At 35.8% G+C, this 25157-nt stretch overlaps 2 protein-coding genes across 5 annotated transcripts; one reads left to right on the top strand and one right to left on the bottom strand.

The window, feature by feature from the left end:
• Positions 1-489: 489 nt before the first annotated feature.
• spz5 (spatzle 5 Toll-1 receptor) lies at positions 490-16530 on the bottom strand. Of its 3 annotated transcripts, none has more exons than XM_012287138.2 (7): positions 15597-16530; positions 12688-12842; positions 6934-7023; positions 6692-6844; positions 5119-5277; positions 3120-3365; positions 490-1382 (listed from the first exon to the last, which is right to left on the bottom strand). In XM_012287138.2, exons 1-7 carry the CDS (start codon positions 15639-15641, stop codon positions 1211-1213), a joined length of 1020 nt encoding a protein of 339 aa, XP_012142528.1. In that variant the 5' UTR covers positions 15642-16530; the 3' UTR covers positions 490-1210. The 3 variants fall into 3 exon arrangements, with proteins under 3 accessions (XP_012142528.1, XP_076387101.1, XP_076387114.1); XM_076530986.1 differs by lacking the exon at positions 15597-16530 and adding an exon at positions 15246-15427; XM_076530999.1 differs by lacking the exon at positions 15597-16530 and adding an exon at positions 14891-15239.
• A 1434-nt stretch (positions 16531-17964) lies between these two features.
• Positions 17965-25137, top strand: LOC100883556 (endoplasmic reticulum transmembrane helix translocase). Of its 2 annotated transcripts, XM_076530839.1 has the most exons (19): positions 17965-18453; positions 18777-19042; positions 19132-19360; positions 19428-19581; positions 19652-19804; positions 19885-20067; positions 20141-20278; positions 20359-20479; positions 20557-20711; positions 20778-20953; positions 21027-21266; positions 21340-21558; positions 21639-21828; positions 21903-22148; positions 22215-22551; positions 22661-22820; positions 22895-23038; positions 23115-23263; positions 23550-25137. In XM_076530839.1, the coding sequence occupies exons 1-18, from the start codon at positions 18187-18189 to the stop codon at positions 23220-23222; spliced, it is 3486 nt and encodes a 1161-aa protein (XP_076386954.1). In that variant the 5' UTR covers positions 17965-18186; the 3' UTR covers positions 23223-23263; positions 23550-25137. The 2 variants fall into 2 exon arrangements, with proteins under 2 accessions (XP_076386954.1, XP_003704141.1); XM_003704093.3 differs by lacking the exon at positions 23550-25137 and having other exon boundaries at positions 23115-23356.
• The last annotated feature ends 20 nt before the right edge of the window (positions 25138-25157 follow it).

Genomic DNA, 25157 nt, shown 5'->3' with positions numbered 1-25157 from the left:
TGATTTTTTAGGTAGTCATCATGTACTGAATGTATTTAATGTTCACGGAAGAGTTTTGTTACTTGAGTTATTTATGGTACTGTTAATTTTAAGATACTATTCTTTCACCTTATTTGTTTTTAAAATTCATTAATCTGCCTGCTACATTAGCGTATATTACCTTATATGATACACGTTATTTTGCATTATTGTACAATATAGAAACTGCACCGCTGTCGCCATCTTACGGTGAACACATAAACTGAGCAGTGCTTGCTTAACTTTCTTAAACTAACAATAAGTGTTTTTGCACATGTCGACTATTTTAGTATTTTTGCTCTTATTACTAATTTTAATTTCTATCAGAAACAGTAAATGCAATTGATATATTAGAATACAAGTCCAGAATCTACTCTAAAATATCTTAGATATCTTGCAAAAGAAATTAATGGATTCTAATTCTTTTTACAACTGTTTGCGGTTCTAGTCCTAATGAAGTATAACAGTTGATTATTTGAATAAAAAGAAAGTACTTTGTATCTTATTAATTCTGTCGTTCGCCGCCAGTTGGCGCCAGCTGTCATTCATACAAAATTTAAGTACGCACAATATTTCTATTTCATTAAATTATTTATGAAAATCAATATGTTTCTGTCATATTTTCGAACAAGTTAAATAACAATATTATAAATGTACAAACTTTGACAGATTGTACAAACTTCGAAACAAAAGGCCATGCAATTCAATTACATGTGATAATCCTCCTTAAGTTGTAAAATATTTATTTATAAACAGTTATCTAACTTACAAACTAGTTTATAAATATTCGTATCGTATCAGTACAATTAACTCTTATTTAAACCGACATCAAGTAACTAACAATTATTGTAGTTAAGTAAACAAATAATTAAATAAAAGTATTTCAAAAATAATTAAGTACATTTTCTATCTCAAATCTGTTCCTCCATCTTGATTTTCACATTAAAAAATTCTGAACATAAATCTCTACAACGCGTACTCTTTTATACATTTTCTTTGATTATCAAGAATCAAAAGCTAGAACTCTAAGTTGAACATTTCTCCTTTACATTGCAGTATGAATATTTGTTGAACACTTGCGATGAGAATCGTCGTTACGCCACTTATTTGCGTTTAGGTATACATTCGACTCGAGTTTGCTCTCGAGAGAAATCTTTCTTCGACCTTTCACGATCCGGCTGGTCATAGTCCTTCAGTAATTCAACATAATCTGACACGTACAGCCGTGCGGGAACCAAAATACGTCGGTGTACAGCTGGCTTCCGCTTCCTTCTAGCGCTACTAACCTCTTCTGCACATATTGCTGTTGGCATCTGCTTGTGTAACCCGCAGGAACAGAGCAAATGGCGTTGCACATGTTCGTTCTGGAAGATGAAGAAATTGCTCAAAATTCAACTCTTTCGTCGCAAGGCTGCATAACGTGGAATATTCTTAAGTAACAAATTTGTAATGCTGACGCACAATCTTTGGCAAATAATATAATGATTACTTGTCGTTGAGAAGGTAATTTAATAAAATGAGGCGCATCTTTCTTCAGCTAATTTTCAGTTAATATTTTCAATATTAACTATTAATTAAATGTGTCGGACATTTACTTATTCACTATGTGTCCATATATTAATAAATAACTGTATTTCTATCAGTAAAAATAAAAAAAGTCAAATGATTAATACCTTTCAACGTCCGCTACTATAAGTCTATAATTACAGTCAGAGGTGATTCGTTCTCCTGATTATCGCTCTTAGATTTCAGTATTAACGAGGTAGCGCTAAATTTTAATGGAAGGTCGAATATAGCTCTAAAACGTTCATCAGAGAAATGGTGTCACATTCAAGGTCCGTAGCAATTAATACTCAGCATATTTCAAGGAACTGGGTCAAATTCTGTCTCTAAATTAATTTGCAATAGAATGTCATAACACGCTTCCGTTTCAAAGTTCAAGTTTCACTGGAACATTAGACATTTCTCAACTTTCACATCCCTAGATTCACAAATATATAGATTTCGAAATCCCTAGATTCCAAAATTTTATATTGCAATGATCTCTAGATGCAAAAGTCCCTAGGTCCCGAAATCTTTAGATTCTCAAAATTCCTAAACCCAGAAATGTCTCGACGCTGAAATCTATAGACACAGAAATCCCTAAATCTTGAAATCCCTAGAACCAAATCTCTCTAGATCTAGAAGTCTCTAGACCCAAAACTCCTTAGATCCAGAAATTCCGAGATCAAAAATTCCCTAGACCCGGAAATCCTTAGATCAAAAATTCCCTAAATTCAGAAATCCCAAGATCTGGAAATCCCTAAACCCAGAAATTTCTAGTCCTAGAAATACCTAGACCCAGAAACTCCTAGTCCTAGAAATACCTAGACCCAGAAACTCCTAGTCCTAGAAATCCCTAGATCCAAAACTCTCTAAATCCAGAAATCCCTAAATCCAAAGCTTTCTAGATCCAAAACTCTCTAGTCTCAGAAATCCCTAGATCCAGAAATCCCTAAATTCAAAGCTCTCTAGATCCAGAAATCCCTAGATCCAGAACTCTCTAGTCCCAGAAATCCCTAGATCCAAAATTCTCTAGATCCAGAAATCCCTAAAGCCAAAGCTCCCTAGATCCAAAACTCTCTAGTCCCAGAAATCCCTAGATCCAAAACTCTCTAGATCCAGATATCCCTAGATCCAAAACTCTCTAGATCCAGATATCCCTAGATCCAAAACTTTATGGATCCAGAAATCCCTAGATCCAAAACTTTCTAGTTCTAGAAATCCCTAAATCCAAAGCTCCCTAGATCCAGAAATCCCTAGATCCAAAATTCTCTGGATCCAGAAATCCTTAGATCCAGAAATCCCTAAATCCATAACTCTGTGGATCCAGAACTCTGTGGATCCAGAACTCTTAGAACCTGTAATCGCTATATCATAAAATCCCTAGATCCTAAATTCCTAGATTTCTACAGTCCTATTCCCCTAGAATAGCAAATGTCGTACTACTGAAATTGCTTTTCGGTCAAAATTTAAAATCCCGAAAATTCTATAAAGATAAATGAATCTCTTCGAATTTGAATGCCGAAAAGTAATCGAATAAAAGTCGTAGCACTACTTACGTGCATTTCTCGCTCTTGACAATCTGCGAGTACTTCTGATTCTGGTCCTGAACATTCACCACGTACATCCAGTTCCCTTGGTTGTTCAGGGCTGCCCTCGGCGTGATATATTGCGCCTCCGTGGGACAAAGAGCGATCGAATCGAGATTAGACTGCCTTTTGTTGCGCACCTTGCTCGGTTTGCTGTACTTCAACAACGGATTCTCGTAGGCCGTGCGCGGCGCGGCTTTGCTGTTCCGCGTGTATCTGAACGAACAAAAACGTGATCGATCGGAGAAAAGGACGGAGCCGAAGGAAACAAAAAAAAGATTCTGTTGCACCGGATAAAAATAACGCGCCACGAGCCGACTGCATAATTAATTAACACACGTACGATTCGATGCTTATCTTCGTGGTTTCCCGGTGTGGCAAGCATAAATTAGTCACCGCGTTCACGAATTCATGCTTCAACAACGCGGTGACTATATGGCGAGGGTCATCGATGACTATTTTCCTCGTGACTTACTATTTCGATTATACTTTCGACTATTTCGAAATTTGGAATTCGTGGTTTGGGGAATTTGGGTTTAGGCAATCTCAGGGAGCGTTTACGTTGTGGCATGAGTTAGACAGCAAGCAGGTAAGTTTTTTTGTTATGTCTATACCAGGTCTGGTGATAGAAAAAGAGAATGATTTCGTTCTTTTCCTGGTGATTTGATACGCAACTTTTTTTCTGAATATCGTGACTTACATTTTCAGAATTCGTGGATTGGGGAATTTGGGTTTCAACCCACGCAACCGCAGAGAGCATTCACATTGTAGCATGAGTTGTCAGTAAACTTGCAAACAGGTAAGTTTTGTGTTTCTTGCTATGCTTATATCAGGACTACTGATAGAGAAAGGAAATGATTTCTTTCCTACGTTCCCAAATTTTTATATTCCCAAATCCTTACATCCCCAAATCTTCAGACCCCAAAATTGTTGAATCCCAAAATTCTTATATCCCAGATCTCTAAAATCCCAAATGTCTATGTCTCCCAACCCCTATGTCCCTAAATAGCTAAATTCCCAAATTTCTAAATTCTGAAATGTCTACATCACCAAGTCTCTACAATCCCAAATGCCTAGATTCCCAAATTCCTGAATCCTCAAATCTCTAAATCCTCAAATCTCTAAAATGCCAAATACCTACATCCCTGAATTGCTGGATTGCCAAATTCTTAAATCCACAAATCGCTAAATTGCCAAATTCCCAAATCCCCAAATTTGTATATTCCCGGTTGCCTAAATTCCCAAATTCCTAAATCCCCAAATTGCTAAAAAGTCAAATCTCTAAATCCCCAAATCGTTCAAATGCCAAATCTCTAAATCTCCAAATCCCTAAAATGCCAAATACCTAAATCCCTGAATTGCTGGATTGCCAAATTCCCAAATCCCCAAATCTGTATATTCCCAGTTGCCTAAATTCCCAAATTCCTAAATCCCCAAATCGCTAAAAAGCCAAATCTCTAAATCCCCAAATCGCTCAAATGCCAAATCTCTAAATCCCCAAATCCCTAAAATGCCAAATACATAAATCCCTGAACTGCTGGATTGCCAAATTCCTAAATTCACAAATCACTAAAAAACCAAATTCCCAAATCCCCAAATCCCTCCCCACACCTCTCGAAAATTCTCAAAAGCCCCAAAAAACATGATCACCCCCCTTAAAAAAATTCTAAACTACCTATTAACTCAACCACCTACTATCAAACTCTTCTGCCCCAGTTACTCACCAATCCCAGTTACCGACATAACACGCATATTCCCTAACAGTCCATAACATCCATATTCCTCTCATTAGCCAACATCTATGCTTAATATACCCCAAGCGAAAGTAATAAATAAGTGAAACCGTACGAAGGCATTCGTCATCCTTGAACCTCCTGACAAGAGTCAAGCAAAAAAGCGGTAATAGAGCTCGGTAACTTAAACGGTATCGTCAGAGAGCGAGCAGCATTCGACACGTCTGAGTAATCACCTGTTTGCCCACCATGTTTGACCCTGTCCAAACGAGTTCAAGGATTGCGGCTGAGGATACAAGTGACGTTCGCCCGTTCGTTGGCCGGTTGCATGATATTTCATCGGTGCTTCGTCCACTAGAAATGGATTCCTTTGCCCTGGAGTGTTGTATTTGTATCTGCAAATGTGGTTGATTGATTGATTGTTCGTATGGTATGAATCGAAATGGTAGCATGTGGGGAATGTCTTTATTTAGGGGGTTCAGTTTTGGGAAATTTGGAAAGTTGAGGATTTGGTGATTTGGGAGTTTGGGAAGTTGGGAAGTTGGGAGTTTGGGAAGTTGGGGATTTGGGAAGTTGGGAAGATGAGAAGTTGGGATTTGGAGATTTGGGGATTTGGGGATTTGGTGATTTGGAGATTTGGAAATTTAGTAATTTGGAACTCTAACAATTTGGGACTCTAGCAATTTGGGACTCTAGCAATTTGGGAGTTTGGGAAGTTGGGGATTTGGGAGTTTGGGAAGATGGGAAGTTGGGGATTTGGAGATTTGGAGATTTGTGAATTTGGGAATTTGAGAATTTGGAAATTTAGCAATTTGGAACTCTAGCAATTTGGGAGTTTAGGAAGTTGGGGATTTGGGAGTTTGGGAAGATGGGAAGTTGGGGATTTGGAGATTTGAAGATTTGTGAATTTGGGAATTTGAGAATTTGGAAATTTGAGAATTTGGAAATTTAGCAATTTGGAACTCTAGCAATTTGGGAGTTTGGGAAGTTGGGGATTTGGGAGTTTGGGAAGATGGGAAGTTGGGATTTGGGGATTTGGAGATTTGTGAATTTGGGAATTTGAGAATTTGGAAATTTGAGAATTTGGAAATTTAGCAATTTGGGATTCTAGCAATTTGGGAGTTTGGGAAGTTGGGGATTTGGGAGTTTGGGAAGATGGGAAGTTGGGATTTGGGGATTTGGAGATTTGTGAATTTGGGAATTTGAGAATTTGGGAATTTGAGAGTTTGGAAATTTAACAATTTGGAACTCTAGCAATTTGGGACTCTAGCAATTTGAAACTCTAGCAATTTGGGACTCTAGGAATTTGGAACTCTAGCAAATTGTGGACTCTAGCAATTTGGTACTTCAGCAATTTGAGACTTTAGCAACTTGGAAATTTAGCAGTTTGGGACTTTAGAAATTTCCTAATTCAACATTTCAAAACTTTGAAAATTTTTAAATCCAGATTTCCACAAGTAAATTGTTAAATCTCCACATATAGAAGTAAACCAATGTAACCCCTTGCACTATGACTTACTTGTCAGGTGTGTCAGTCAGAACTGAATAATTATAGCTACAATATTAAATTAGACAAAAAACTTTGAAATGTTAGGTCAATATGTTATAATGCAATCTTTGACTATGCAAATTATAATTGGACTTGAACTCCAAATTGAGGCGTATTAAAAATTCGAGTAAAATTGATTACGGCCGAGTGCGTCACCAGTCAGACTCATCAAAATAGTGCAAAGGGTTAAGACTCACTCTCAAAACTTAAAAATAAATATTTAAAATATGAATTCACTCAGTCCACAGTATCAAAATTACCCATTCTGGTGAGTATCATTAGAGGGCGCATAAAATAAAGGTGGTTGTCCCCTGATAGGATACTGCGGTGGTAGAAACGGAAATGGTTGCGAGTGTATTTGTGGTCCTCCGTGTGGCGTGTAATCGTAACCCTCGGAGTAATCCGGCACCGACCTTCAACATAGCAAACACACGAATAGAGTTCTCTTACAAAGAACTGAACTATGATCATTTAATAAATAGATCACTGAATACAAATGTACCTGTAAATGTTGAAATCGTCTTTCGATTCGTCCCTGAGCACCGAGCTAAAGTCGAAGTTGCACTTTTCCACGAGAAACTTGATCAACTTTCTGCAACAAACGCGAAACGCAAATAGAAAGTAAAGTATACAAAAAATATGTAGGACGAAGTAATTTCTTTGAAGCGAGTGGATCTTTGACCCGTCGTAAATCAAAGTTGACATTTGTGACAATAAAAATCCAGGTATCGTGGACATTTTTTTGCTCAGCTTTAATGGAATAAAAAAATTACTTATCTTCTTATGATTTATTCATGAGTTCGAAGTTCTACGACCGATCTCATAATCAGGCATTAATTCTGTTAACGTTTGAGAACGGCTTTCGTCGTAAATTATGGTAAGTAAGGCTCTGGCTAGACATTTTACGGAGTATCAGATGTGTGAAAACGGAAGCAGTTATTCGCGAATATCTCGTTATCTGGTAATTTTATGACAAAAGTGGTGATTATGAAATTTGTAGCTTGGGAATTTCTCTAGAAAAAAGTTTATGTGAGGTTTCTTCGTAGGAGTAGCCATTTTTTAGTAATGCGACATGCAAGATTAGCTCTATATGCTCATATCTGCATCAATCTCTTCAGCAACTTCAACTTCACATGGTATTATTTCAGAAACGATAACTCCTACTGGAAAAATGTATAAAACCTTTTTTATCCAGAATTTCCTAAGCTACAAACTTGGTGGTAACAACTTTCCTCGTAGAACCAATACATAACGAGATATTCCGGAAAATCCGTTTCCTTCAATCTTACCAAACTTTCTTTCATTATTTCGTGGAGAACATCTGAAATATTGTTTAAACATAGCTTTGTATTTAACTAAATATTTCACGCAAGATACTAATTCGTAAACTGACCCTGTTTCGACTAATTTCAGAGAAACTAGAAGAAAGGTGCGAAGTGTTTGTGCAAACGACACGAGTTTCGAACAAAACGCAAACACATTACAGGAATCCCAAAAACTTTCTCCGCGGTGAAAGAAGCCCGCCTAGAGATGTGGCTCGATGTTTAATTCATGGTCCACGCCTAAAAGCTGTTCTCTCACGACTGGTCACCGTAGTCACGATCACCGGCTGCATCACGATCAGTTCGCTTCCTGTGGACGCTGTCCGACTTTCGAATTGATGTAATTCGTCAATGGACAGAAATCGGAAGACGCGAATTGACCCCGAAACCCATCGTGTCGCTTTAACTCATGTCTCCGACGTCGTTATATATGAACCTCGCGTTTTAGGCGATTTTTTACCGGCTCTTTCTCTTTTTTTTTTATGTGGTATGGAGAGGATGGATGGGGTTTGCGACTGGGAATGTGGGTTTGGGATAGAAGCGTCTTGGGATGGAATTTTTCAAGTTCGGTACTTCACAAGTTTCACGTTATCGAATTCTTACAATTCTCAAATTCCACATTTCCGAATTCTCACATTTCTCAAGTTCCACATTTCCGAATTCCCACATTTATCGAATTCTCACATTTCCAAATTCCCACATTCACCGAATTCTCACACTTCTAAATTCCCACATTCACCGAATTCTCACATTTCCAAATTCCCACATTCCCCGAATTCCACCTTCCCCGATTCCCACATTCGCCGAATTCTCACATTCACCGAATTCTCACATTTCCAAATTCCCATATTCCCCAAATTCCACCTTCCCGAATTCCCACATTCCCCGAATTCCACCTTCCCGAATTCCCACATTCGCCGAATTCTCACATTTCCAAATTCCCACATTCACCGAATCCTCACATTTCCAAATTCCCACATTCCCCGAATTCCCACATTCACCGAATTCTCACATTTCCAAATTCCCACATACCCCAAATTCCACCTTCCCGAATTCCCACATTCTTCGAATTCCACCTTTCCTAATTCCAACATTCCCCTAATTCTCACATTCCTCGAATTCTCACATTGCCCAACTTCCACATTCCCAACTCGCTACATTCCCCGAATTCTCACATTCCCCAAGTTTCATATTCTCGTATTCCCACAATCCTCGAATTCTTACATTCCCCGAATTCTTACATTCCTGAATTCCTCCTACATCCCCCAAATTCTTACATTCCCGAATTCCCACATTCCCAAATTCGAATAGAGGTTCGGTGGATCTCCGATACGAGCGGAAATGCATGGCTATGACTAGAAACGATCGTTAAATTGATTACGTTTTCTGGACGCATCGGAGGAAGAGCGATCGCAGGAGTATCGACTCGATCCGTAACGGGTCCGGTAATTATCAACAGGGCATGACCGCGTCAAGGCCACGGTCACGCTACGTTGATCAAGAAAAGAAACGTATCAAGCTCTTATTTACGTCGGCGTACGTGCGGTTTTACGTAACCGTTAATCGCTGTCGAGTTAAAACTTCTGCAATGTGGAAAATTCAACCGGGAATTCTATGGATCTTCGTAATGTAATTGGAAGGTACTGCTGTTCGTTTCTTGTATGTCTATGTTCGTTCGATATAGCAAGAGGCTTAGACATAGAATTAACGCTAAACCTACCGGCGTATAATTTGAGATGAAAAATGGAGTCAAAAAATAAATGAACAAACGACAAAACATAAATTAGTACACACATTAATTCTTTATCTTGATGAACATCAATACAGATATCAGAAAAATCAATTCAACAAATTGTGTCATTTATAATAAGGATTTTGTGGAACCGTCATTTGACCGGTTAGGTAGTTTTAGTGTTAAAATGAAAGCAACTGAATTTTAATGAAATATGAGATTGCAAAGAGAGTGGTATTATTATTTGTGGCAAAATATGTAGACATATTTATGTCTATAACATAGTATATGCAACAGAGAGTGATTTTTATTTTTCCAACACTTGAGATTGCAAAAGTGATTTCACGGAAACCGTGAAAGCGTTTATTTTTAGTTCTTTCGATGTCTCTCAGGTTTCCAAAAATTGTCTCGCGTATAGGGTGGAATTTATAAAAAATACGGTTCGTTGTCCTGTTATTGATATTCCCGACGGCACCGTGGTCGCTGCTCCTGCATACGAATCGTTCGATCGTGCGTGTCGAGGCGAATTTCGGGAAGGGAAAGTCCCAGGATAACGAACGCGACGTTTATGTGATCGTATCCTGTAAATCCGAGGCTACCCCACTAACCTATATATTTACACAGGAAACATCCTATAAAAATACAGAAGACAATCGAACGTTTCCGGAGATAACGCGAGGTTGTATACACAAATACACGTGAAATAAAATTTTAATAACACGTTTTCGGAAATTCGAGGGTTCTTTTTGATGAACGGTTTCGGGCATCCGCCTCTTCCGACTATTGAAAATACCGCGGGCTGCTATTATACTTCATTACAGTCATGCACCGAATTTACGTACTAATTGGTTGCCGAGTAGCCAACGTATACTTATCGAATGCGAATAAGTACGTGAGTGTTATTCAATTTTACTGACCGTGATAATGTTGTATCTCATACACTGTTCTGATGTATTGAATCGTTACGTTAAAAAAGTCATCGACGGTAACTAATAAGTCGATTACGATAAACGCATATCGTTACTATTAACCTGACGAGTTAGACGCGTTTAACATACCTCAGTGTATTACGTGATTTATTAAATATTGTGCTTGAGGGAATTTGATTTGAACGGTGAGATGATTGATTGAAGAATAAAGGAAGGATACTTTTATGCGAGAACAAGTATACTTTTGTTTAGACGATAAAAAAAATTGATAAGGAAAGTTGAATGATGGATTGATGAATTGGTGCATTGATAAATTGATGAAATTAACGAAACTGAGGAAATTCTTGGATTGATGAATTGATGATACTGATGATATTGGTGATATTGATGATATTGATGATACTGATGATACTGATGATACTGATGACACTGATGATACTGATGATACTGATGATATTGATGATACTGATGTTACTGATGATATTGGTGATATTGATGATACTGATGATATTGATGATGTTAATAATACTGATGATACTGATGATATTGATGATGCTGATGATGCTGATGATACTGATGATACTGATGACACTGATAATATTGATGATACTGATGATATTGATGATACTGATGATACTGATGATATTGATGATATTGATGAAATTGATGAAACTGTGGAAATTGATGAAATTGATGAAATTGATAAAATTGATCAAATTGATCAAATTGATCAAATTGAAAAATTGAAAAATTGAAAAATTAAACAAGAATGTAGCAGTTAATTTCGATTGTCAACAAAGATTTACACTACGCAGAAAACTACAGAATTATTGTATCGTTTAGAATAGTATTAACCTCTTAGACACTGCTGAACTTTACACTGCTTTTCTGTACGAGTTCAAATTACGCATAAACAGCACTGCACTATGAGACAATGCTGTTGTGTATATATAATTATTACTAATATATAGTAGTAAAGTGCATTTCGTTACCAAACGCAAGAAGCTTAGAACTCCGTTTCCGGTAGGCGAGCGATCCAGTTTCTTTCGACCGTTTCGCATGATCAGTTAGGTCCGAGGACGCACGATACGCGACCGATACCTTGAAACGACAATTTCTTATTCTCGCGTGGCTGTTAAGAGTTTCTATTATCATGCAAATGCGATAATAGGACTGACATCATAGATCTGACACGCAGTATCCCACGAGTATTGTGCGTTCGCGGCTAACACACCGTTACAGTGGCCCTTTTTCACGAATCTTGCAGAAGCACATCCGGCGTAGTGCAGATCTTACGATATCTTTAACCACCGACTTACGATACTTGTTTTTCAATCGACTTAACAGGGGATTGTTTGTGGAGTTATTATTTCTGACCTCGTACGATGCTTTTGTTGATTTAACGCTTAAAAATGTAATTATGGTGGTATTGCATAGTGGCTTGATAACGGAGATGTCTAGGTGGACTTAGTTTGCTTTTATGAATTGATGGAAGCGGGGAAGCAAAAATATGAAATTGTTGATGTTCAATTTTTACATTTGCGAAATTCAGTCTTTCGAATTCTCACATTAACAAATTCCCACGTTCCCTGAATTTCCACATTCCCGAATTTCCACTTTCCCCAACTTCCATATTCCCTAAATTCTCACACTCCCAAATTCCCACATTCCCAAATTCTCACATTCCCAAATTCCCACATTCCCGAATTCTCACATTCCCAAATTCCCACATTCCCCAAGTTCCACGTTCCCGAATTCCCACAACCCCCGATTTCCCACATGCCCCGAATTCTCACATTCCCCAAGTTCCACGTTCCCATATTCCCACATTCCCAAATTCCTACATTCTCGAATTCTCACATTCCCGAATTCCCACAACCCCCGATGTCCCACATGCCCCGAATTCTCACATTCCCAAATTCCCACATTCCCCAAGTTCCACGTTCCCGAATTCCCACAACCCCCGATTTCCCACATGCCCCGAATTCTCACATTCCCAAATTCCCAAATTCGCAAAGTCCCAAACTCCCATTTCGAAATTATAAATTTCCAAAATTACAGATCCTTGTCCCAAATTCCCAAATCCCAAAATTCCGCGTTGCAATCGCCCATTAACATTTTTGCGCTATCGTCAGTGATCGATACTCTCACCGTCTGGTTATTATACAACGAACTCATATTTTACGGTCCATAAAACGATTCCATATATGATTCCTTATATCCATATATGTATGTATGTAGATATACACATGAGAAGGATCTTAAATTCTTACTCAGGATAATGATCGAGAGTTTCGCAGAAGGTTTGCCCAGGCTTCGCACAGTTAGGAGTGTGCCCAGGTGGTGCAGGTACAAAAGGTTCGTACTGCGGTCGGCCTGGACATCCATATTCTAGGCAGGGTTCCTCACGACTCTTCGCCAACGATATCTGCAAATAAGTTAACGATAAATTTTTGGAAACACTGATGCAGTAATTGAAATGGCTATTAAGACCTTCTGCAGATTTGAACTCTGAGAGTATTCTTGTTTTTTAAGGTTTTTTGATAGGTTGATGCGTTGCTTTATTCATTGCCGAATACTTTAATTGGTGTAAATATTTATATAGAAAAATTATGATACTCCTTAATTGTATTTAGCTTTAGATGATAGTTCTAGTCATAGTGATTAACGATACGAAATAGTTGGAGTAAGAAATTTTAACTTCAAGTAATGATTCGAGTAACAAGTTTTCCTTTCAAGTAATAGTTCGAGTAATAATTTTTACCTTCAAGAAATAATTCGAACAATAATTTTTACCTTCAAGTAGTAGTTCGAGTAATAATTTTTCCCTTCAAATACTAGTTCGGGTAACAATTTTTACCTTCAAGTTTTAGTTCAAGTAAGAAATGTTACCTTCAAGTAACTATTCGAGTAATAACTTTTACCTTCAAGTAATAGTTCCAGTATTAAATTTCACCTTTAAGTAATAATTCGAGTAACAAATTTTCTCTTCAACTAATAGTTCGAGTAATAAATTTTCCCTTCAACTAATCGCAGTACCACTTCATACCTTCAAACAACACTAACCAAATAAAATATTTTGCCCGAAATATCTTGCTACTAAAATTGCCTTCAAACAATGGAAAGTTTCGCATACCGAAATGAAACGAGATAATTATACTTTTTACGAGATTATGTTTGCACATAGATTGATAAAAGAAGATTGCGAGTGATTAACGGAACTGGAACGGTATTTCTACAACAGTTCGATAAAAATTATTAGGAGAAATCTTCTGGCGTGTTATTGCGGAACCCCAATGAATCATCCTTCTCTGAAACAGTTTTATTAACATGCGGCACTCTATGAACGCAAAGGATTATGTCAAGCGCCATATACGCCCACACCGTCATTCTTTCGTTCCTTTTTTTTTTTTTGCAAAAAGTTGACCAAGTTGTATGACGAAATTCATTTTCACTTTTATTGAAAGTGAAAACCTACTTCTCCGAATTAAATGTGATGATAAAGTACGGATTTAGTGTCCACTCGCGGTAATGTGCATTGAGACATTAAGTATTTAACATGGAATTGAATCGTGTGGAATCAAATTGTGAGAAATTATAGCTCGTTGAATTGAAATATTTGGAGTTGAAATCTGTTGGTGTAAACTGCAAACGGGAATTGAAGTGGAATTGAAATTGTATCGAACAGAATTGCGTGGAATTGAACTACTTGACAGTGATAAAGAGATAGAGTGAAGTTACGAGGAATTGAATTGCATGGAGTTGAATCTCATGGAATTGAATATTGTGGAATTGAATCTGGTGGAATTGAAATGAATGGAATTGAATCTTGTGGAATTGAAATGCATGGAATTAAATTGCATGGAATTGAATGTTGTGGAATTGAAATGAATGGAATGGATTTTCATGGAATTGAATCTGGTGGAATTGAAATGAATGGAATTGAATATTGTGGAATTGAATCTCGTGGAATTGAATTGTATGGAATTGAATCTCGAGGAATTGAACTGCATGGAATTGAATCTCGTGGAATTGAATCTCGTGGAATTGAATCTCGTGGAATTGAACTGCATGGAATTGAATCTCGTGGAATTGAACTGAATGGAATTGAATCTCGTGGAATTGAACTGCATGGAATTGAATTGCATGGAATTGAATCCTGACGAATTGAATTGCATGGAATTGAATCCCGACAACTTGAATTGCGTGGAATTGAATTGCACGGAATTGAATCTCGTCAAATAGAAGCTGGTGGAATTGAATTGCATGGAATTGAATCCTGACGAATTGAATTGCATGGAATTAAATCTTGTGGAATTGAATTGCATGCAATTTAATCTCATGGAATAGAATTGCGTAAAATTGAATCGCACCGAACCATATCACAAAATTGCAACGATAAAAACAATTATCTAATAAATATATCTAACAAATATATTAAATACTATTATCTAATAAATATATCAAAGTACAAACCATGAATGAGTTATTATCACTATCTTCTCACAGTTCAAGAAACTGCTATTATTCATCAAACGTATAATTATGCAATTAAACAACAATTACTTATAACACCGTATGCACGTGTACAACGCTGTTACGCGAAATCATTCAAAATATAGTTTTCTAAAAATGACTATATACTTTCACTGGCGAACAGATCGTTAGAAACACGTACACTAACGCCTGCTGAATTGAAAACATTTTCAAGAAACTTTCGTTAAGGATCACCTCGCTTATCCCTACTTTTTATCGAATAACGTCGGATATATCACAGCATAAATTTCCCAGATTTCCCTGATATCAATCTTTGCGATTACATTTCACGTACAGTGATTACCGTGTCGAAATGAGCGAACAAGATTTGGGGCAACTCTCGGTTTCTGAACATTTGATTCACCGTCAGACTAGAAAGTTACTCGTTACTTTTATCGTTCCTAATCACGTTACATTCATATTACTTCTAGTAAAAGTTTCGTTCTCCAAACAACGATACCGCGTCCACTTATTCTGTCATATCTAACCCTAAAACCGATCAACTTTCCACTTACATTATACCGATGTCATTAGCAGTCATTTCAACAATTAAAAATTCATTAGGGAAACCGTTAAATATTTTCCGTAATATTCTCTAATAATCCGTTATTGCATATTTTTAATAACAATGTACATTTTTACTTACGAGTATCAACACACTTAAAAATGGCCGCATTTTTAGTCCAAGCATAGTTCTTACGAAAACACTTCACCACAATCAAATAAACGTATCACCACTAATTTATTGTTATCCGTTGCAGGCGGAACGCGACAGGCACAGTTTTCGCAACGATAGATGTCTCCACGGAAACGCAACTAAATTACATAATTGTTAATTGCGGAAGTAAGATTACCGTAACGCGATAAACGGTTATCCGCCCGTGAGAGCACGTGCCGGTTACCCGCGCGGGAAGATGCGTTTCGCAAACTGGACGGATCGCGGAAACACTGGCGTGCAATCATCTAGTCATTCGTGATGTACGCGTTGACGGGTATCGTTGGCCGTGAAAACAGCATAAGTTTATCTCTCACAGAGACCGATCTTCCAACAATGGACCGCGCTTAACCGAATTAAACGGCGTTTCACGGAAACGCACGCGAATGTCCGATCTATGTTCCGACTTTTTCACAGACAAAAAGATTCGATGTTTGAAAACGATCGCGGTCCAGTTCACGTTCAAAGGATTACGAACACCACTGTGCAACGACACGGACGAAGTGAAAAGAACGAGTGCGACCGTCGATACTTTAGTCACCGACACTGTCGCTGGTATATATGTATTCCGCACGGTTCGGTCCAGACTACGTCAGGGTTTGTCCGGTGCGATTTTACGCGCGACGATCTTACCTAGCAACGTGGATAATTCGGTGTACCGATACCGACGTTCGAGCGTACCCCTTCCTAGTGCACGCGTGCACGAGTTCCGATCTAACATCGTTTGGTGGGGTACTGCCATTGGCGTACGATCTAGATCTGTGCCTAGGCAAATTTTGAATATCCCCTCTTCTTGAACAGGTGGCGTACTTATTTAGGCTAAGGGCTTTTGGACGCGTTTCGAGTTTCTTACTTTTTTAACAGTGTTTACTCCACAGACCAGACATAAGTGGTTTTTCAAAATTTATAAATTACAAAGCTGAAAAGCTGGAAGTTCAAAATTTTTTAAATCAGAGAATGTGGAAATGTTAAAATTTTAGAGCGTAGAAATTTGTCAATGTGTGAATGTGGAACTATTGAAATTTGTAAAGGTGTGAATATGTGAAAGTGGAAATATCGAAATGTGAGAATTTAAGATGCGGAACTGTGAAAGTAAATTTGAAATAAGTTTGAAAATTTGGAACTTGAAAAGTTAAGAATTTAGAAGCTTGAAAATTGAAGTTGTAAAAGTTTGAAATTTGCAAGCTTGAAAATTTGAAAATGTGTCCCTAGTTACGCCAATGAATATAGGAATATATTACTTTCACTGGTGTCCGTGGTGCGTGATGCGTGGTGCGCGGCTATTCGACCCGACCTTACACGTTGACAAGATCGCGAGTTGAATTACCAGAATGAGATCAATGAAACTGTACTAGCAGAAACTTCAATCCAACTGAATCATAATGATTCCGATGATAATTTGATTTTTAACATAATATTGTAGTCCTAGAAATTAGTATCCAATCAACAGTAACAATATTTTTCATATCGAGTACACTGTAAAAAACTCTTTCATTGATTATCCAGAAACCGTTCCTCTTTATCACTGTTTTATACAAGTTTTGTCTTGAAGAAGTCAACACAATTTTTTAAATCTAGTTTATTCCTCAAGATTACATTTCTTAAATATTGGGGTTGATAGAGTGAAACAATTTTTGAAATTTGTAATCAGTACTTGTACATCTTCAAGAATTGCTTATTGCAGAACAATATGTATATTTTATTATTGTTGTTAACTTGTAACAAGCTATTTTGAATAAAAATGTTTTTAGTCACGCTTTCATAATTTATATATGTACCTATATTTTGTAACCCTTTATCATTATTAACTTGTAAAAATACTTTTAATAAGTTGATAAGTTATTTATCGTTAAAGTAGAGCAATTTAAGTATTTTAAAAAGCACTTTTATTACACATCATTTTATCTTTTATTGGGAATTTTAATTCACAGTCAATTTATTGTCATGAAGAAAATGGATCTGCCCCACTTTTATAGTCAAATGCTCTAACACATCAACAATTTCAATAAGGCGGTGCACTAAAGCTTAAAGTATATAATTGCGCCATCTATCTATATTGCGAAGAATCAATCTCTAAATACCCAAGTTCTCCATTTACCACATTACCAAATTTTCAAAGTCTCAAATCCTCATATTTAAAATTCTAAATTTGAAAGTTTGCAAATGTAAAAGTTGACCAAACAAACTCCAAATAGTACAGCCATTTACCGTTACATCATAATTTATCTTTATCATGATAAGAAACTGTTAGTTTTAGGTACGGTTATAAGATGGCGTGACAGGGTTCTACAGAAAATTCATTTTTACCTCATTACTGTAAATTAGTATACATATACAGCACGAGGGAAAGGTGCGAAGGACGTAAACATATTTCAAGCACCTTTCACGTGCGTGAATTGTTACGTTTCTATTTCGTAGTGCGTGCTTGGTGTTTGTGTGATCAAATTTCATGTGAGAGAAACCGGAACCATTTAATATTAAGCTCCATACGCCCCTGTTACGGTATAGCGTAATCATAGCCATGGCGACTACTGCTTCGTCGCGGGTAGACGAACTGGTACAGACTGTCACCCTTCACAATCCTCGGAAACTGTTGTTCACGGGATACATTTTACCTTCTGTGATATTACACACTGCGTGGATTTACAGTTGGATTTTTATTTACGGAATTGACGAGTACTATGAAGCGGGCCTAGTGGGTATCGCGGCTATTGGTGTGTTGCAAATTTTTATATGTTTGTGTTGCCAATGGTCGGTGCATATACACACTTTTCTCAATTGTAGCTCGGTGAGTTGACGATCGTTTATCGCAATTGTAATTACACTGATTAAATAATTTGCACATGTGTGTTATTTTGTTCAATATGCTCGGTAAACGTGGCAGCCATTCGAACCGGCCTTCTGCTTGTTTGAGTCGCATGATTGATTGGCGGGAGGGTTTAAATTGAATCGATGAATTCAAGAACAGTACTAATTAGAAATTAACGAAATAACAAATTAATCAATGGTTTCTTCCTGTTATTACATTGTTTTTAAAATTTCCTCTCTAAAACATGAAACAAATTTTGGTTCTACCACAATATGTTGCATTACTATTAAATATCATTTTAGGAAAAAAGTCCTTATAAAGCAAAAATAGCGAAAGTAATTCCTACACCTAACAATGGAAGTTCAGAACTTGTTAAGTTACACCATTCCAACGAACAAGAGCCATGGTTTATATTTCAAAAAACAAAGTATATTTGGAATCCACATAAAAAATATTTCGAAGGCCTTCAGTATCCAATTAACTACTCTGTTAAGCATTATTGCGAATGGAAAGGATACTTGGATGAGAAAGATATTACGATAGCAGAGGAAAAATATGGCAAGAATAAGTATGCACATTGTTTTATCATAACATAAAAATAACAACTATTCTTGCAAGTTTTATTCACTTTCACTATACATGGTTGTGTTACTTTAGGTTGGATATGGTTGTACCCGAATTTAAGGAATTATTCAAAGAAAGGGCAATTGCGCCGTTCTTTGTTTTCCAAGTGTTTTGTGTAGCATTATGGTGTTTAGACGAGTATTGGTATTATAGTATCTTTACTCTTATTATGCTTATCATGTTTGAATGTACATTGGTACAGCAGCAACTTCGAAATATGGCTGAGATCAGAAAAATGGGAAATAAGCCATACATGATAATGGTTAGTAAACATTATAGATAAATACTGTTTACTAGAAATGTTTCTAATAAAATTGTTTTCATCAAAGGTCTACAGGAATAGGCGATGGCGTTCTATGTTTACTGATCAGTTACTTCCTGGTGACATAGTCTCGATAACAAGATCTCAAAATGATAATTTGGTGCCATGTGATATGTTACTTTTAAGAGGACCATGTGTGGTTGATGAGAGTATGCTAACAGGTAAATTAAAAATAAAAGTATTTAATATCTGATTCTATTGCCCTTACATAATTTTATTGTAAACAAATAGGAGAATCAGTTCCACAAATGAAAGAGCCTATAGAAGATATTGATGGAAGCAGAGAACTGGATATAGAAGGAAATGATAAACTGCATGTACTTTTTGGGGGCACAAAAGTTGTGCAACATAGTCCGCCTAGTAAAAATGTACCTGGCCTCAAGGGTACTTAACTGATCATTACATAATAATTTGTTGTTAGCATTACCATAAATATCTATATTTGTCCTCATCTAAAATTTTAGCTACTGACAATGGCTGTGTAGCCTATGTTTTACGTACTGGATTTTCAACATCCCAAGGTAAACTCTTGAGGACAATACTCTTTGGAGTTAAACGTGTTACAGCTAACAATTTGGAAACATTTGGCTTTATCCTATTTTTACTAGTATTTGCAATTGCAGCAGCAACATATGTATGGATTAAAGGTATACTATCTATTAATATTAACATTTGAAATTGCATATGTAAATTATTAATTAATTATTAATTTCATTATAGGAAGTGCAGATCCTACTAGAAATAGATATAAATTATTCTTAGAATGTACACTTATTCTAACATCAGTTATTCCCCCAGAACTGCCAATTGAGTTATCATTGGCTGTTAATACATCCTTGTTAGCTCTATCAAAATTAGGTACTTATAATACATTAAAGCTTTAATCATTTACAGACTCGTCGGTAATATGAATAATAATACATATGTCTTTGTTATAGGTGTATTTTGTACCGAACCTTTCCGAATACCATTTGCTGGGAAAGTTGAAATCTGTTGCTTCGATAAAACTGGTACTTTAACCAGCGATAACTTGATTGTCGAGGGTTTAGCTGGAATTGAGTGAGTATCATATGCTTATTTCTAGTCGCATACAAAACCTAAATGTATGTATATTAAACTACTTGTTACTGTTCAAGAGGAAAAGCAGATGTTGTTCAACTTTCTGATGCTCCTTTAGAAAGTATTCAAGTACTTGCAACGTGCCATTCTCTCGTACAAGTAGACGATGAAATTGTTGGCGATCCTCTTGAAAAGGCCACGTTGAAAGCTGTTAATTGGAGCCTTACAAAAAGTATGACCACCTTTTACTAAAAAGTTGTAATTTATGAAGTGGTAATCTAATTTAATTTTATACCAGATGACTCTATGATACCTAGAAAAGGACAATCCCCTGTTTTAAAAATAGTACAGCGTCACCACTTTTCCTCTGCGTTAAAACGAATGTCAGTTGTAGCTAGTTACACGATGCCAGGTTCATCGGAAATCAATTATATGACTACTGTAAAAGGTGCTCCTGAAATCCTTAAAGATATGGTAAGTGACAAGTTATAAATATATTTTTTTAATTGTCGCGTAATATGTTGATATCTTTATTCTCTGTTTCCAGTTATCAAATATACCAGAGAATTACGATTCTACTTACCTATCGCTTTCTCGACGCGGAGCCAGAGTACTAGCTTTAGGATATCGAAAACTTTCTGGACCTCTATCATCTCAAGACCTAAGAGAATTAACCCGGGAGCGTTTAGAAAGAAATCTGACTTTTGCTGGATTTGTAATAATAAGTTGTCCGCTTAAACCTGATTCTAGGGCGGTTATCAAGGAAATCGTGAACGCTTCGCATTCAGTAATTATTAAGAAAATTAGGTTTATTTCTAACCATGTGTTTAAATTATAATAATTGCATATTATTCTTACAGGTTGTTATGATCACCGGTGACAATCCCCTAACCGCCTGTCATGTCAGTCGTGAATTACATTTTACAAAGAAACCAGTTACGCTTATATTAACTTCTTACGATCAAGAATGGGCGTGGGAAAGTGTAGATAAGAAGATACACTTGCCTTTAAGCGATACAGATGTTACTTCTCGGGGTAATGAAATTTGGCGAAAATATGCTCTTTGTTTAACAGGAGAGGTAAAGCAATATTGTGCAATATTATCTTGGTGATAATTATTTTTTTAATTACTATTATTTTTGTAACATACATCTTTTAGGGTTTAACATATTTGAAAGAAAATGAACACAAGCTTCTTCGCAAATTATTACCGCACATCGTAATTTTTGCAAGATGTGAACCAAAACAAAAAGAATTTATAATTGTTTCATTACAAAATTTAGGATATACAACTTTGATGTGTGGAGATGGTACTAATGATGTAGGTGCTTTAAAGCATGCTCAAGTGGGTTAGTTGATCAAGGAAATTCATAAATATCGTATTACATGAAACGAATCACACACACGTATTGAATTTCTTTAGGTGTTGCAATCCTTTCTAGTCCACCTGAAAGAGCGACTTCGGACAAACAAGATAATACAAAAAATGAAAACATGCTCTTAAATTCGATGGTTAATGGTTCAAGAATGAATACAAGAGGATCCGCTAACACCAGAATAAGGCTACAGAAAGTATTGAAAGAACTTGAAGGAGAGTCAGTCATAGTTAAACTAGGAGATGCCTCAATTGCTGCGCCTTTTACCAGTAAAATGTCATCAATTCAGTGCAGTAAGTTTCATGGCATAAAAGTTAAAATTTTGTTAGCTTAACATTCTAATCTATGCTTTGTTGCAGTATGTCATGTTATCAAGCAAGGACGTTGCACTTTAGTCACAACGTTACAGATGTTTAAAATTTTGGCACTTAACGCTTTAGCACTCGCATACAGTCAGTCTGTTCTCTATTCAGACGGAATCAAATTCAGTGATGCTCAAGCGACATTGCAAGGTGTTCTTTTGGCAACTTGCTTTTTGTTTATATCAAGATCGAAACCTTTGAAAACATTGTCTAAACAGAGACCACTTCCAAATATATTCAATTTGTATACCATAGCTACTGTACTACTTCAGTTTGCCGTGCACTTTTTCTCTCTCGTATATTTAGTAAAAGAGGCTACTGTATTATCAGCAGAGTAAGTAACAAAATTTCATGGTAATGCTATGGTATTTCTAAATATCCAAATTTCCGTATCAACGTGTTGTTAAAATTTTTATAAACTAATTTTTATTCGATTTGCTAAGGAACGATTTGTCAACACCAAGTAATTCATCCAACATGAACATGACGTCAAATTCGGATTTTGGTGAAGAAGGTAAACCATTCGAGGCAAACTTGTTAAACAGTACAGTTTACATTATTGCTATGGCACTCCAGATTTTCACATTTGCAATTAATTATCGGGTAAATATATCTATTTAACTTTATGGTCGTATTAACTAAAGTTATATCTGTTTTAATTTGTTGAAATTTTATAGGGTCACCCTTATATGGAAAGTTTACTACAAAATAAGTCTTTATTATACAGCCTTATTGGCAGTACTGCTGTTATATTGGGATTAGCTTGTGGTGTTTTACCTGAACTAGCAAAACAATTTGAAATCGTGGATTTCCCAAGCGATGTGAGCAGATATAAACACTATCAAGACCTTTCATCACCCGAAAACTTTTCATATAACATACATTTTCTTTTTGCAGTTCCGTCAACTTTTAGTTCAAATACTAGTAGCAGACTTTTTCCTAGCGTTTGCAGTTGACAGAGTCTGCTTATGGCTTTTTGGAGAAGGAAGACATCAAAAACTGTGATTATTATGCTGTTCCCATATTCCATCTTCGAATTTAGAAATGTATGAAACATTCAACATATACGTTTGTTTTCTCGTATCACAAAGAATAGATTATAATACTTGTATGAAATATAATGGTTTTTAAAAGACTGACCAATGTATCATCGGGGGGATACTTAAAGACATTCATTTCATTATTTGTTTCCATTAATGGTACATTTGTTATCCAACCCAAAAGTTGTAAATAATTCTTTGTGGAACGAAGAAATTGAAGATAAAATTGGATATATACATGTATACATACGAGTACATAGTATGTGTATATTAATCAGTGTAAGTATTGTAGGGTTACTAAATGCAAAGTCCGAATGGCAACTGAATATGGATTTATTTATGACTATTAAGATAGCAAATTAGAATTACAATCTAAGATTTAGGAATATAAGTAAAAGAAGATGAAATATACACGAATACAATACTACCGGAGATTCAGTCTTAACAACAAATCGCAAGAGATTCAGTTTTCATGCCAACGGCTGAATACCCCCTTTTTCTTTTCTCACTATTTCCTTGAAAACAATTATTGCTTTGACACGTATTGTGACAGGATTTTGACACGTTTGCCGTTTTTCCACAATTTGTCCCACTCAGAACCGTGCCCTTTTCCTACAGTATTAAAGTATAAAGTGAAATAATAAGAACATACACTGTGAGAATGTACAGATGATATATAAGTAACAATTACATAATACTATAATTATTATGTATCATTGTTTAAAACCAGTGTAAGTAAAAAACGTACCTTGAAAATCTGATACAATGAGCTCTTGTAATGTAAGAGTATGAAAACATTGAATTGAAATATTATATTCCAGGAAGACATTATTACTAGTACAACTTTCAAATTCATACCAGTAGGTTGAACACAGAATTGTTCACTACATTTAAAAGTTATTTTTCATTAATATAAACTCTGTTAGCTAGTAAGCATTACATTTGATGTGTTTGATATTACGTTTCAGCCAATGGTCACACAAATCTCAGCAAATGCACATGTTTGTGCACGTTTAATCACAGAAATATAAATTTAGTTATACTTAAATTTTTTATTTTCATTTCTACTAGTGAATAATATAATAGTAACAAGTAAAAAGCATATGTATAGTAAAATCAAATCAAGATTAACAATTAATGAAAAACAAAAGATTCTGCCAATCTGGTTTTTTATTGTATACTTAGTTAGATCAATTTTTAACTATGATAAAATAAATACATTACTGTCACAGTTACAGCAGAAGTAATTGTGGCATTTGTGAATTTTCATACGGTTATCACACTGATGTGATCATAATTATGAATAAAATTTACACTTTTAATAACACCAAATTTTTACCGTGCTTCACTGTCATGTTGTTATAAGAATGCATAATTATGAAAGTTGCACACTTTGTAATTAAATTTCTAAAATTACAAATTTATGGCATGTAATGTATAATTTACTTTCGTTTCACGAAACCGAGATGATTATACGTTTTTCTTAAGAATATAAACTATTTTAAAGTCTTTACATTAACATTCCAATGAAATTACATTTCAGTAAAGAACATGTAACTGGAATAAATACACGTCGTTTGAAATGTATTCCTCCGTAAATTGTTACTATGATTACAATAATACATTTTCGTTCCTATTTGAACGGTGAATAACACAATGTACATGCGATAGGTATATATTAATATTGCGGTCATTTACAAATCAAACTTACGTTGTGAACAATAACGATCAAAGTATAATAATATTGTATCCGATAATACAAATTTTTACCGCATTATTTTTTTCGATCAAAATTCTGAAAGCTGATTATATATTGTTGTCTTACGAGTCTTTGTAATTATCTATAATCATTATGATAAAATAATTTGTTGTAAATATTACATTCGACGTTTTATTAACA

Source organism: Megachile rotundata, chromosome 1 (assembly GCF_050947335.1).
Source record: "Megachile rotundata isolate GNS110a chromosome 1, iyMegRotu1, whole genome shotgun sequence".
NCBI lineage: Eukaryota > Metazoa > Arthropoda > Insecta > Hymenoptera > Megachilidae > Megachile > Megachile rotundata.
Note: the sequence above shows the minus strand (reverse complement) of the source record. Positions and strands in the feature narration are given on the sequence as shown.

What these genes read in the sequence shown, in the direction of transcription:
- spz5 (XM_076530986.1), bottom strand. Translation starts at nt 15,305, where the DNA reads ATGTTCAGAAACCGAGAGTTGCCCCAAATCTTGTTCGCTCATTTCGAC. An exon ending in ATTTCGACACGGTAATCACT is followed by an intron (nt 12,843 to 15,245) that starts GTACGTGAAATG and finishes ACTTATTTGCAG; the next exon opens with ATATCGTTGGCGAAGAGTCG. An exon ending in CAAACATGGTGGGCAAACAG is followed by an intron (nt 3,366 to 5,118) that starts GTGATTACTCAG and finishes TTGTTCGTTCAG; the next exon opens with ATACACGCGGAACAGCAAAG.
- LOC100883556 (XM_076530839.1), top strand. Translation starts at nt 18,187, where the DNA reads ATGGCGACTACTGCTTCGTCGCGGGTAGACGAACTGGTACAGACTGTC. An exon ending in GAGGGTTTAGCTGGAATTGA is followed by an intron (nt 20,480 to 20,556) that starts GTGAGTATCATA and finishes TTACTGTTCAAG; the next exon opens with AGGAAAAGCAGATGTTGTTC. An exon ending in CATTTGCAATTAATTATCGG is followed by an intron (nt 22,821 to 22,894) that starts GTAAATATATCT and finishes GAAATTTTATAG; the next exon opens with GGTCACCCTTATATGGAAAG.